This window comes from Orycteropus afer, unplaced genomic scaffold, assembly GCF_000298275.1.
Source record: "Orycteropus afer afer isolate SDZICR_OR568_19922 unplaced genomic scaffold, OryAfe1.0 scaffold00336, whole genome shotgun sequence".
Lineage (NCBI taxonomy): Eukaryota > Metazoa > Chordata > Mammalia > Tubulidentata > Orycteropodidae > Orycteropus > Orycteropus afer.
The window spans coordinates 2,341,482-2,355,480 of NW_006921923.1; the positions used below are offsets into that span (position 1 = coordinate 2,341,482).

The following is a 13,999-nucleotide window of genomic DNA, read 5'->3' on the forward strand; positions in this document are numbered from 1 at the left end:
GGTCATGAAAGCTGAGGTCCTTGTGGTCCATCTTATCCTTGGACTAAGTGTTTCCACGTGCCTTTGATTTTCTTCACTCTTCTTTGCTCCAGATGAGAGGAGACCAATAGTTGTATCTTAGATGGCCGCTCCAAAGCTTTTAAGACCCCAGTGCTATTCACCAAAGTGAAATGTAGAACAAGCTTTTTATGTACTATGTTGTGCCAATTGAGCATGATGTCCCCCAAGACTATGGTCCCGAGTCCGCAGGCCCAGTGATTTTCTCTCTCAAGATGTTTAGTTGTCTCTGAGAAGTTATTCCAACTCTGTCTTCTGTTGTTTGTGTAATATATGTGGCTAATTTTGTAGCAGAAGTGCATACGTAAGATTATCTTCAGCCAAATCTATCCTTGGTCTTGGGTATATTCCTGTTTGCCTGTCCCCACCTGATCTTCTCACCTGTCTATGCATTTATCTGTAGCCCCATACTTGTTTTGATTGTTGCTTGGGATGTAATTCCCTCAGAACATGAAGGAGCTTCCCATTCAGTTCATTCCTGGGGAATGATGTGGAAATCCTCACTACCCGCCGCCCTTGATGCACCTTTCCAGTCAGTTCCAACATTTTCTTTGATGGTCTGTTGTTTGCAACTGCTCACCTGGTACCAATTTCTGACTTGGACATAATCTGGTTGCTCAGAACAGGAAGCCACTCAAGCTAGCTTAAGGAAAAGGGGTCTATATAAGGAGTATTTTCACCTAGCATAATTGCAGGAAGTGGAAAAGTGGTCAGTCACTTTCTCTGGAATCAAAGGATCAACTCCTCTCTGCTTCTCAACACCTCTCTGTTCCCTGGAACTTCATCCTGGCATCCTCTAAAACGCTTGCCTCTGTTAAGCACATGGTTCTCCTCTCCCACTGTGAGGGCCAGGCCCTAGGCCAACACCAAGTGACCTACTACTGCACTGTCCAACACCAGCTTGACTACAGAACTTCCTCTCGTTTTCTCTAGCATTAGAATCTGTTTGGCTCATGATGGGCCAAAATGTCCACTCCTGGTCCAGTCATCTAAGGCCCATGTGGGGAGTGGGACTTATAAACATGGCTGCCAAGGTCCACCAGATACTGGGGGGGGGGGTAAGACACACACATACAAACAGAAGTTGTAATAGTTCTTCGGTGTTGCATGCTAATGCTACAGAACACAAAGGGAGTTGTCCAAACACATCTCTCCTCACCCAACCTTCCCCAGCCCCCATCATCCACTCAACCCGTCACCATCCACGACCACCCCCTCTGAAAATTAATTTCTCATTAGGACATGTTTCTGATGTAGTTCACAGTTCTGTTTGCATTAAGAGTGTTGTAGCCAAATTCCCCTCCCACAGCGGAAACACTCTTCTCGCCATGAAAAATTCACAGCTTTACACCAAGGGCAGTCCCAATCCCCCAGTCTGCGCACTACTGGAGGCTTTTTCTTGTAATGGCGTTTGGAGTCTCTTCTACCTCTTTGGGGTTCCTGAGGATCTATTCCTTGGGTCCCCACATCAGACCAAAAGCTATTATTAGAGGCCCCCCAATGGGGAGACAGAACTGCTGCTGGTGGAGATCGTATGGCTTTGGGTAGGTCTGGAAATGCAGACAAAGGGTATGGGTATGTAAATAAGGAAGAGAATTGGACAGGAAAGGGTGCCTGCGAGGCTGTGGGCCTGGGATCGATGGCTGTCTCCATTGACCTGAGTTCACCCTCCGTCTGTCCTCCAGAGGTGAAATTTTTCGGCTCCACAACTCCAAGAAGCTGCAGGAAGCTTCCACTCAGCTGATGTGTCACCTCTGTAGCAGCAGCGGCAGCCTCTGCTGAATCCCTCTCTTCCTCTCCTCCTGGGCCACCAGCAGCAATGGTAGCAGCAGCAGCCCCTGCCTCTTCTTCCGCCTCACCTTCTCCTTCTGTCCCAACCCCACACATAGTGGCTAGGCTTGACCATCCGGTGACCATGGCCTTCTCTTCCTCCTCACCTTCTCCTTTTGCCCCAGCTCCACTGGCAGCAGATAGGCTTGGCCACCCTGTAGCCGGCTCCAGGGGTTGAAGCCTCTCCTGAAGAGAAGGGGGCAGAGTTGAGACCCATTCTGGGGCAAAGGGAGGGGCTGAAAGGCAGTGGTGGGGGGTGGAGTTAGGGAATGGAAGAGGAGGGGCCTTAAAAATAGGGGCGGGGCCTGCAGGGAAAAGCTGTGGGGTGTGGGGGATATAAGGACCCGGACTGGGAGGAGCTCTTACTGCCTGGAGGAGCTTCCACTTCAGCTGGTCCCTCTCCATCTGCACATCTGCTAGGGAGGCCTGGAGCAGCTGCAGCTGGAGGGCCACCCTCTTGTGTTCCAGTTCCTGCTGCACAGTGATCTCCTTCAGGTCTAAGGCTAGGGTCTGGGCGGCCGACCTGTGCAGCTTGGAGAATTCTTGTAGCCACTGCACCCTGAGCCCCTGTAACTGGCTCTGCCTGTGGGCGAAGCGCATGCCCAGGGCCAGGCTGCCCCAGGCGCAGACCTCCTTGACCTCGTTGGACATCTCGCTGTCTTCCAGGATGGCCGCGAGCTTAGCTTCCACCTCTGGCCAGGGCAGGGACATGTTCTCGAGGTAGAATTCAGGGCCTTTCGCGTGCCTGGCCATCTTCTTGTTAATGAAGGCCACCACCTCGGCATGGTGGAACCCACCACAGGGGTCCTCGGGGTTCAAGGCCATGGGGGTTGAGAGCCCTAGCGATTTTGCTGGTCCTGCGGGAAAGATTTACCAGTTGTATTCTTCCCACTCCTCCTTCCCTCCCCCTCTGACCTTTGGAATGACCCTCTAACTGGCTTGCCTCGCCCTAGGACACTTCCCCCCACACCTCACTTCTCCCAGAGCCACAGGTCGTGCAGGTCCACGACGCCCATCTACCACTTCCACAGGGGGAGGAAGCCTCATGGGCAACCTACTAGGTGTCTACCCTGGGACTGTTCCAACTTCTAGAGACTGTGGGGATAGGTGAATGCATGAAGAAGTCCCCCCCACACACACACACACCCCTAGTATATAAGGAAAGGGACTGCCGGTTTCAAAGCCCTAGAAGTCAGGAAGAAACAAGAGTGATAAGAAAATACTTAGAAATAAGAAAATAAAGCACTAGTAATCATTTTTAGAAGTACACACGCACCTCCAACAATGGTTTGTTCTCCGTCAAGGGGGCCCTCCAGCGGGTGGAATGTTGCAGAATAGAAAACAGCCTCAACAGCTCAGTGGCCTCAGACAGCCCCCTGGAGGAAGAGGGTGGAGCCAGGGAACATTCCCGTCCATTCATTGGTTTAGGACTGAACACTTACAGTGGTCCGAAATGGTTAGAAATCCTGGCTGTTTTGTGTTGAACCTGACCATCTCTGCCCCTCCACTCCTACACTAACCTAGTTCAGCCCCCTCATGTCTTTTCTGGACCACTGCAGCACTGTGACATCAGGTCTTTATCCTGCCCCAACTCGTCATAAAAGGGATCTGACCATGTCTCCTACAACCTTCAATGACTTTTTGAGGCCTGTAGGATAAGCCAGACAGACCTCAGGTTGAGTCTTGCCTTTGCCACTTACTATAACTGAATCTATTGGCCTATGATCAGGACTAAATACAAAACTGAATGTGAAATAAAGTCATAATTTTTATGATCCTATTTGTGTAAAATGTACAAACAAATCTTACATGGGAGCTCTGATGGTGTAGTCCCTAAGGCATTTGACTGTTAACCAGAAGGCTGGTGTTCAAACTCACCTGCTGCTACTTGGAAGGAAGACTGGGCAATCTACTTCCGTAGTGATATCACCTGGGAAACCCAAGGAGGAGTTGCTATGAGTCCGATCCGACTCCACAGCAGTGAATTTAGAGTTTTGTATTTAACGTATATATATATTGCATATTTCTCTGATCTTGGAACGAGGAGTGGGAGGATGTATACCAGACTGTTAACATTGGTTATAACTGTGTAGTGGGGCTGGAGGGGAAGTTGGGAGAAAGTTTTTAACTTATAAAATACTTCTTTGTGTGATTTCATTTGTTATAATGGACATATAACTCTATGTATGCATGCATTAAAAATCTGGAAAGATATGTGCCAAAATTTTAACAGTGGTTGTCTCTGGGTGATGGGAAAGTAAGTACTCTTTTTCCCTACTTTATTCTTTACATTTTTCTTTATTGTGAAAATAATAAGCAAGTACTATGTTTTGCAAAATAAAAAATACTTTTTTTCTGATAACATCTGATCATTGTAAATAAATTTTAATTATCCTTAATCACCTTTATGTCTTCCTATAATCCCTCCCTCCTTCCATCCTCAGAGATAACCTTGTTAATAATTTGATATTATCCTTCCACTCTTCTTAAATAGGTACTTGCTTCCTGGCCTTTGCACAGGCTTCTCCCTGTATTGGTAGCCCTTCAGCCCCTTCTTCTTTCTTTGCTCTCATTTCCATCATCTGCTTAGTTCAATTTCTAGTCCTCCTTCATGACAGTACTCAAGCATATAAATATTCTTGATCCTCCAAACTTCACCCCAAGATAGGCTGAGTTATGTGCCACCTTTCTGTGGCCCCATAACCTTATGCATACCATTTGCAGTACCTTTTACACTGTATTATAATCCATGACTTTTTCATCTTTTTTTCCCCATTACTGGCGTTCCTTGAGGTCAGACTCTGTGTCAACTATCTCTGTTTTGCAGTGCCTAGCATAGCAGTAAATACCCAATTAATAATTATTGAATAAATTGAAAGGATTCATTACATCAGTATGGTGCAAACAAGTACATTCAAAGAGCCTTATTTTCTTTCTTCTCTGAAATGTCTTTTTCTCCTCACAGACTGATTTTCTGCCACCTCACGGCTTCTTGTGGTAGGGACCTATCCTTAGTATTTGAGACCAACCAGTATCTGACAGATTTGGAATTTGTAAAAAATACCCTGGAAGATTCAGGAATGAAGCTCCTGTGTGAAGGATTGAAACAGCCAAACTGTGTATTACATACACTGAGGTATGTGGTAACTGGACAATGTGTTGTCTGTTCTCATACCTTTTTTTTTTTTTTTAATCGATTTCTGTTTGTTTGAGGGGGAAGCAGGAATAAGGTATTGAGGTCATTATTCTGTTCTCTGAAGGTTGTACCGATGCCTTATCTCTCCTGCTTCTTGTGGGGCACTAGCAGCTGTTCTTAGCACCAATCAGTGGCTCACCGAGTTGGAATTTTCTGAAACAAAACTGGAAACTTCAGCTGTGAAATTTCTTTGTGAAGGCTTAAAAGATCCAAATTGCAAATTGCAGAAGCTCAAGTAAGTTGTAACTGTTAGCTTCCACTCTGTAAGAAATTCTTTTTTAATTACATAACTCAAGATGGATGTGGCCTGGTGAAAACACATTACAAGGAGTCATGGAGAAGGAAAATGGAAGTGGCAGTTTCTAAAATTATCCCTATGCAACAAGCTTAGTAAGAGAATTCTCATTTTAACTGTCAATAACATCGATGAGAATAATAAACCCACTTCTCACTAAATGACATGGTGAGGTTCCAAAGACCAAGCTCTTTTGCAAAACTAGGCATTATGTGAAGATGGAAGATGACCATATCACATCACAAAAAGGAAGATGACTACATCATTGCATAACTCCCAAATTACATCATTACATCACTGCCAAACCACTGAGAATCATGGCCAGCCAAGTTGACATATACATGACCGCCACCATAACAGCCAGAGTTATTCTCACCTTGAAACTTGACGTTCATTAATGTCAGACATAAGTCATTAACGCGCAAAATAGTTGGATAGTTGTTTTTTTACTATTCTCACAAATGCAAAATGTCAGATAACAAGATAGTCAATAAGTGAGGGGTAGGAGTAATAATCCCGCCTCATTGCACACTTACTTTGTACTAAGCATTACATTGAGTACTTTGTATACATGATCTCCTTTACTCTGCACAAAAACTCTAAGTAGTCCAAATTATTACCCACATTTTAGAAGATGAGGAAATGGAGGCCCAACATCATAAGGCTAAAAAATGGTAAAGGCACAGTTTGAAACCTAGATGTGTGTGACTTCAAAGTCTATGGTAATAATCTTAATAAAAACTTTGCCATTGTATGTATTTTTGTAATAAAAATTCTTTAGCATTACAGTTTTCTAAAATCCACTTTGAAAACTTATTTTATGCGAAGTGCCTCTATTTAAAACTTCTAAATTGGGAGCTATAAATACATCTTCTCATGAGCCCTCTTCAAGACTGAACTTGAAGCCTGTTAACTCAAGAGAAAATTGAGGACTCAAAGATTATAGTGTACAGCAAAGAAATTCTTGAATATTATGGAAGAAAAACTTGATGGGAAGTGGTTCAAGGAATTGGACTATTTAATATGGAGAAACAAAGGTTGAGAGGGAGCTCTGGTAGCATAGTGTCTAAGGCACTTGACTGCTAACCAGAAGGCTGGCGGTTCAAACCCACCTGCCACTCCTTGGAAGGAAGGTTGGGCAATCTACTTCCGTAGTGATACTGCCTCGGCAACCCAAGAAGGGGTTGTTATGAGTTGGGTCCAACTCAACAGCACATAACAACAACAACAACAAAGGTTGAGAAGACAGGAAAGGTAGTAAAATTGTCTCTTTGTGACCCCCCCAATATTATGTAGATGACGGTGATGGTCTGGGTCTCTCTAAGGATGACACATAAAATTAATAATGGATATTTAGATAAAGGGCAAGACGTTTTGACTGTAAAACTTTTTAAAGGATGAGTAGATTTTCTCACTGGGATTTAAAAGGGGATATGAGATAGAGTGCTAAATTCATGCAGGGAATTGAAATGAGATTAGGTCAGCTCGATACTTCCTCTCAACCCTTTTCTTCTCTCAGGCAGTCAGTCCACTTTTTATTAAGTTCCCACTGTGGGACACACTGTTTTTGGAAACTTTACATTAGTCCCCCCCATGAGGAGGAGGAAGCTGTGACATTCAAAGTTGGAGGTCATGTATCATGGGTCTTTATTTTCTTTGCTCATATAGAATTATTGGTAGGGAGTAAGTAAAATACTAAAGTGGCCAATTCTGTCTTTGTATATCTTTCCTTTCAGGTTGTGTGCTAGCTTTCTCCCAGAAAACTCAGAGGCTGTGTGCAAGTATCTCGCCTCTGTTCTTATTTGCAACTCAACCCTCACTGAGCTGGACCTGAGTGAAAATCCCCTGGGAGACACTGGGGTGAAGTATCTCTGTGAAGGTCTCAGGCATTTCAACTGTAAAGTGGAGAAGCTAGAGTAAGTTTCTTACACCTATCTGGCATCATCTTATGACTATTGAACTTGTTGAGTGCCAGGCTCCATGTTTGGTGCTTGTCAAAAGTCATATCACTTCATTCATTCCTTCCATTAACCATTTAAAGTGGATTTTTTTTCATCCCCATTTTATAGATAAGGAAACTGAGGCTCAAGAGAAGAAAGTGACTTGTCCAAGGTCACACAGCTAAGTGGTACAGTCAGGATGTGACTCCAAAATCTGTCTCCAAATCTCGTACTCCTTCCAGTGTAACATAGCCTTATGTGTTTATACAAATGATACTAATTAAATATTAAATTTATATAAAATACCTACTAGTATGCTCACAACCCTGGACTAGATATGAGTGGAGTTATTGGAAGTACCACAAGTGACAAGGCTGCCCTTAAGGACACTCAGATATGAAATAATTAATATGTAATCAAGTGCCAAATACTGTGGAATCATTTAAAAATGCCAGATGAGCCAGAGGCAAAGGAGGAGATCACTGTGGGCTGGAGATCTCAGGAGGAGGCTCTGTGAAGTAGGTGGGGCAGAAGCTGAAACTTGAAGAATGGCTGGGAGTTAGCAAAGTGAGGAGGCTGGGAGAACATTCTCAGAAAGCCAAAATGGCAACAGTAGCTGATTTTTCCTCTTTTTTCTCTCTGGGTAGCTTGAGCACATGTTGTCTCACAGATGCTAGCTGTGTGGAGCTCTCTTCTTTCTTGCAAGTGAATCAGACTTTAAAAGAGCTGTTTGTGTTTGCCAATGCCCTGGGGGACACAGGAGTACAGCGTCTCTGTCAAGGTCTGGGACATGCAAAGGGTATAATTGAGAACCTTGTGTAAGTGTTTTCTTGTTCTTGTCCTTCTCCTGGTCTTTGGCATTTGGGGTTCAGTGGAACTCCCTGCTGCCATTGTTAACAACTACCTTGGTGTCTCCATCCCTTCAGGCTTTCCGAATGTTCCCTCTCTGCCACTTGCTGTGAACCACTTGCCCAAGTCCTAAGCTCCACCCGGAGTCTGACAAGGCTGCTTCTAATTAATAACAAAATTGAAGATTTGGGACTGAAACTGCTGTGTGAAGGATTGAAACAGCCTGACTGTCTATTAAAGGATCTGGCGTAAGTATCATGGACAGAGGCAGAGTTTTATGATGTTTCAGCAAAATCCTAACATTAAATGAGTTATTTTAGTCTGATAATTGCATCTCCAAGGAAGCAATATGTGTAAGACTAGATAATTTAGGAGGGATAAATCTCAGCTTCTATATTCTCTTTGCTTGGCCTGGCCCAAGAGTTTGCTTTTTATTTATTTATTTATTTTACATGACATTCTGGTTTGTATAGTGCTTTTCTAGTGGGCAGACACAATTCCTAAAGTGGCCCAGTACAAACTAAATGATGCCAGCCTTGTCTGCCTTACTTTCTGGCAGACTGTGGACTTGTCACCTGACTGGAGCATGTTGTCAGGATTTGTGCAATGCACTCTACACCAATGAACATCTGAGAGACCTTGACCTCAGTGACAATGCCTTAGGGGATGAGGGCATGCAGGTGCTATGTGAAGGGCTGAAACACCCCTGCTGCAAACTACAGACCTTGTGGTAAGTTTGCAAGAACTCTGTGGCCATTGGACTCTTGTTGCAGGCTGCTTATGAGATGGAGGACCACTGTAGAACTTGGGAGTAAAACTGATTGTTTTCTTGAATCCCCAATCCCTCATAGGTTAGCAGAATGTCATCTCACAGATGTGTGTTGTGGAGCCCTTGCCTCTGTCCTTAACAGAAATGAGAACCTGACATTGCTAGACTTAAGTGGAAATGACCTCAGGGATTTTGGAGTGCAAACATTGTGTGATGCACTGATTCATCCAATATGTAAACTACAGACATTCTAGTAAGTCACTGTGGTGGGGGGGAGTGGCAGGGTGGTGGTCGGGACAGGCATGTTGGATTTGATCATAGCCTATTGCAGTGGGGAAAGGGGAAAAAGGTGAGGGCAGGCCATGCCTAGACAAAATAGAAAAGTAAATCACCTTACCAATAGGTCTTTCCTTCTTAGACACAGGAGCAGAGAGAGAGGGGAGCAAAGAACAGGCAGCACTGTATCTCATTCCTATGGGAAGCAGCTTATCATAGGGGAAAAGTACATGTTCTAGTTTTTTCTAGACCTGGCTCAAATCCTAGATCAAGCATTTACTAGCTACGTGACCATGAGGAAGTGACTTAACCTTTCTGAACTTCAATATCCTTGTCTATAAAATGGGGACAATACTAGTAACTGACCACCTTTGATTAATGTGGGGATTTAATTAAGTGAGACAATTGTGAATATTCCCAGTACAATCCTTGGCATGTAGTAGCACTCAACAAATGTTAGTCCCTTTTCCCTTTTCCTCTTCTAATGCCTGCTAAAGGCCTTAATATTTGCATTTTGAGAGTTTTCAAGACTCAAAGGGATGAAGCTGTAATGGAACAATTACAGAAGGTGGTGATTTTGACCCACTCTGGTCAATGTCTGCCTGCCAGCTCAGCAAGCTGGCATAACACACAAAGTAATTCTTAATTAGGATACAACTGTGCTCTGTTGGCAGCTAACCAGTGGCCAAATGACCATTTGTTTCTGGCATTCAGAACTGGAACACATAATGGAAAGTAAAAGCTGAGTGCAAAAAATTCCACATTCCAAACCCAATTTGAAAGATTGGAGCTTAAATGAAAACAGCATAAAGGCCTGATTACAAGTCTGGCTGAAACAGAAGCTGGGTCTCTACTAGCTAAGTGAACTCTGTCCATGTCAAATGCTCAAGAATGCAGTGATTACTGCTCAGCAGAGGGAAGTATTCACAACGTGATAAGCCTCAGAAGTCAGGGTTCTCCTTGTGCTGTCTTTATCAAAAGGAGGCAGCTGGAATTTGTATAGAGTCAACAGGTTGAAATACGCTCAACAATCAACCCTAGTGTTTCTTTAAGTGGGGAGTAATTTATTGTTGTAGCACTCTCCAGCATGTGTGCTGCAGCAAAGGTCTTAAATGACAGCAAGGAGAAATTATTTTGTTCTTGATGGCATGCCTTCTTTATTTGTTGTTTTATTGTAAAGTATTAGCCATTTCCTATTTCTCTTTGTCTTTTAACCAGTATGCTTCCACTGAATTTTCAGGCCAGCCCTCAAACCTGTATAATTTATCAATCAAAAGTCAATAGCAGAAGGCAATAATACCTTACAAAATCACCCAGAGAAAGAGAGAGAGAATGAGAATAGATAAAATTCACTGGTCTCAAATAAAGTTTGAATGTTAAAACGCATATGAGACAAAATTGAGGTCAATAAAAATATATATTTACACAAGTAAGGTAAAAGGAAGATACTGGTCAATTAATGTGATGGTGGTTTAGAGAGGGGGTGAATCCAGGAGAGCCTCCTAGAAGGCACAAGGTAGTCTTCTCTGGAAATTGAAAATGCTTGAGAAAGAAGGTTATTTCCTAAGAGCTGCTTGAGTACAAGGTCTGAATTTTGTTCCTCATTACATTTTGCACTGTTGACTTCCTGGCACAGTGCATTGCATATTGTAATTACATGTTACATGTAGGAAACCAGTAAGTAATTTACAGCAACTGGAGGCAAAGCAAGGCATTAACGAATAGTATGTTCAATAAAGACTAGATGTCTAGACACTCAGCATATCAAGGGAAAAGAAGAGGTTGTATTCTCAGAGTGACAAAGCTTACCTTCATTAATTCCATAGGTACTTGCTGAATAACTCTTATATGCCAGGCAATTGTGCCAGGTGGTGGGGAGACAAGAATGAATAAGACAAGACATGATCTATGCTTTTGAGCTAGTGGGTCTAGTAGTAGAGACAGGCAAACATATTGATTATTCTAATGCAGTGAGGTAATCACAAGGTTTTATGGTAGGGGACACTTAACCTAGCCCGAGATGGTCAAGAAAAGCTTCTTGGAGAAACGGCTACCTAAGTTGAGTCTTAGGATTATTGCCAGGGGAAGAGGAGGTAGAGGTGGAGAAAGGTAATTCATACTTAGGAGACAGCATGAGCAAAGGTACCCAGACAATAAACAGCATGGTTTATGGTATGTGATGGGGATAGAGGTAGGAGATTTCCAAGCACTTTGATATTGTTAGAACATAATGTGCAAACAAGATGTGTCAGGGAGGGAGAGGAAAAAGGGGAGTCAATGTTTAGGAAACATTGAATTTCTGTTTATGGTGATGGAAAATTTAGCAGTGGATATTGGTGATGGTTGCACAACAGAATTAATGTAATTGGTGTCACCAAATTGTGCGTGTGAAAAACACCAAATTGAAAATGTTGTATTATATATACTTTTGTAACAACTTTTTTTTTTAAAAAAAAAGAAATAAGTCTGAGGAGGTAGACAGGGCTTTATATACCATGTGTAATAAGAAAGACTTGCTAGCAGGATTCTGTGTGCAAATTTAATCATCTCTCTTTCTCTCATATATTCTATTAGTAGTACAATTTGGCACCTCTTCCCACTCCACCTTTCCAAAACTGGCCCCAAAGATAGGGCCAGTGTTGCTTTCAAAACTGGGTGGAGAATGAGTTCACTGCTGCTGCTGTTTCTCACTGCCACATCAGGTTGATCTTGAGAACTGATCCTACACGGTCCAACAGAAGCTTGGTTACTGGTCCAGATTCCTGGCAGCCCTGTTGTGGCGTTACGCTTGGGCTTCAAGGTCCTCTTAGTCCACACCCAAATATGTAGCCATTGTTCTCTAAAGTACCATATGTGTCATGATGGCTGGGACTACAGGAGTTCACAGAATCAGCCACAGGCACATATATACTAAAATGTGCCCTTGTCCACAAAGATGTAGGCCCTTGTGTAAGCCAGGAGCACCACTAAAGATTTCTTATTCCTTCAAGGGTCACTGTTACCTTTCTCAGTCACTGAGCCTTCAATGAAGCCATCCTAGCTTACCCTGATACATGTTCCTAATTCTAAACTTGGAAAGAAAAGATTAAGGGTAACTGGTCTTTTAATTCCCAGTTAACTTTTAACTGGGCTTCTATAGCATATTTTGGCTCACCACCTCACCAACGATGAGTTCTACATATCACATATTAGGAGGCAAAACAGATTTTGCTTAGTCACTCAAAAAATACTAAACTCTTGTTACATACCACTTCCAAGGCATTAAAAGTCTACTTGCCCTATAATTGAATAAACAGTAAGGCCCCTCACTTTGCTTTCGTAAAGATTAATTTTTCTCCATTAAAAACTGAAAACTGTACCTAATTGTGTACTTGAAAGACTTTCAACCTTCTTTTGTAGTCAATGGGTTTTAATCAGGGATTAAATCCAAACACATATTGAATATGAAGTGCCTGTGGAACACTTGAGAAGTTTTCTCGTAGGTAGGTAGTTGGATATAGGAAGAAATAATCTTCATAGAGATTAATAGTGAATGAGATCCCACAGGGAGAGTGAAAAAAGAAGACTCTGAGGAATATCTCTGGGGAGTAAACCCTGGATAATACCAATTTTTAAGCAGAAAGTATGGGAAGGAAAACCCATGAAGTATACAAGAAGAAGGAAAGGTGAGGATGTTGTGGAGAGAACCAGGAGAAAGTGGTGTCCTACAAGCCAAAGGAAAAGAGAGTTTCAAGAAGAAATGGTCACATGTAACAGAGAATTTCAACAGAATGAGTACTGAAAAGTACCCATTGGATTTAGCAATTAGGAGAACACTGGTGACCCTTTCTAGGACTGTGTTAGTGGTGTGGTGGGGCCAGAAACCAGATTGCAGTGACTTGAAGAGATAGGATATGAGGAAGTAGAGAAAGTGGGCAGAGATTACTTTTTCAAGAAGTTTGTGAAAAGGAGGAGAGAGGTGGGATTATAAGTAGAGTAAGTTGTGGGACTAAAGGAAAGTGGGAGTTTTTCTTTTTCTTCTTCCTTTGTTTTAAGATAGGCACATTTGCAGATTGAGAGAAAAGAGCTCACAGAGGTTGCAGATACAGGAGTAGGAACTAATGAACTAATGGAACAGAGCCATGGTTGAGACAGGAGGAGGATGGGAGTGAGAATCCAAGGAGAGGTGATATATTTTAACTTTTGAGACTCAAGGGAAGGGACCAAGGATGAAAGAGGAGGTAGATAACCAGGTAGATAAAGTAACTGGTGCCATGGATAAGTATGGATGGGAAATATTGTCCTTAAGAACAGGAGAGCTACTGCAGGCATCTGTTGGCTGACTTGACAGATTTTTTTTTCCTTTTTTTTTTACTGAAAAAAATCTTACTGCCATCGAGTTGATTCTGACTCATGGCAACCCCCATTGGGTTTCTTTACAGCATTGATACGGACCATTTACATGAAGAAACCTTCAGAAAGATGGAAGCTTTAAAAACAAGCAAACCTGGAATCACCTGGTAATTTCTAAGGACAGGCCCCAAAATATTGACTGCATATAGATTCCCTCTATCTGGCACCATATTTAACAATTGTGCAGTATAAGTGTTTCAAACTTGTTAACCTTTGCTGAGGACACTAGTGTGAAATAAGCAGCAGTGATTTCTATTTCTTACGTAGAACCATCCACTAAGTAGGATGGCAGAAGCACCTTAGTTCAATTGTCCTCAGAAATAATAACAACTTATATTCCTATATTGTGTTATAGTGTTTATTGTGCTTTTGCTAGAGCCTCTAAGGTGAGAAGA

General features: G+C 42.7%; 1 protein-coding gene across 1 annotated transcript in view; it reads left to right on the top strand.

The window, feature by feature from the left end:
- The window catches only part of LOC103206914 (NACHT, LRR and PYD domains-containing protein 12-like), a 25,376-nt gene extending 11,661 nt beyond the window's left edge, over positions 1–13,715 (top strand). Inside the window, exons 5-12 of the mRNA XM_042782482.1 lie at positions 4,853–5,023; positions 5,148–5,318; positions 7,115–7,294; positions 7,966–8,136; positions 8,245–8,415; positions 8,727–8,897; positions 9,019–9,189; positions 13,634–13,715. Coding sequence (XP_042638416.1) covers positions 4,853–5,023; positions 5,148–5,318; positions 7,115–7,294; positions 7,966–8,136; positions 8,245–8,415; positions 8,727–8,897; positions 9,019–9,189; positions 13,634–13,715 — 1,288 coding nt within the window. The remainder of the gene's footprint in view (positions 1–4,852; positions 5,024–5,147; positions 5,319–7,114; positions 7,295–7,965; positions 8,137–8,244; positions 8,416–8,726; positions 8,898–9,018; positions 9,190–13,633) is intronic.
- The last annotated feature ends 284 nt before the right edge of the window (positions 13,716–13,999 follow it).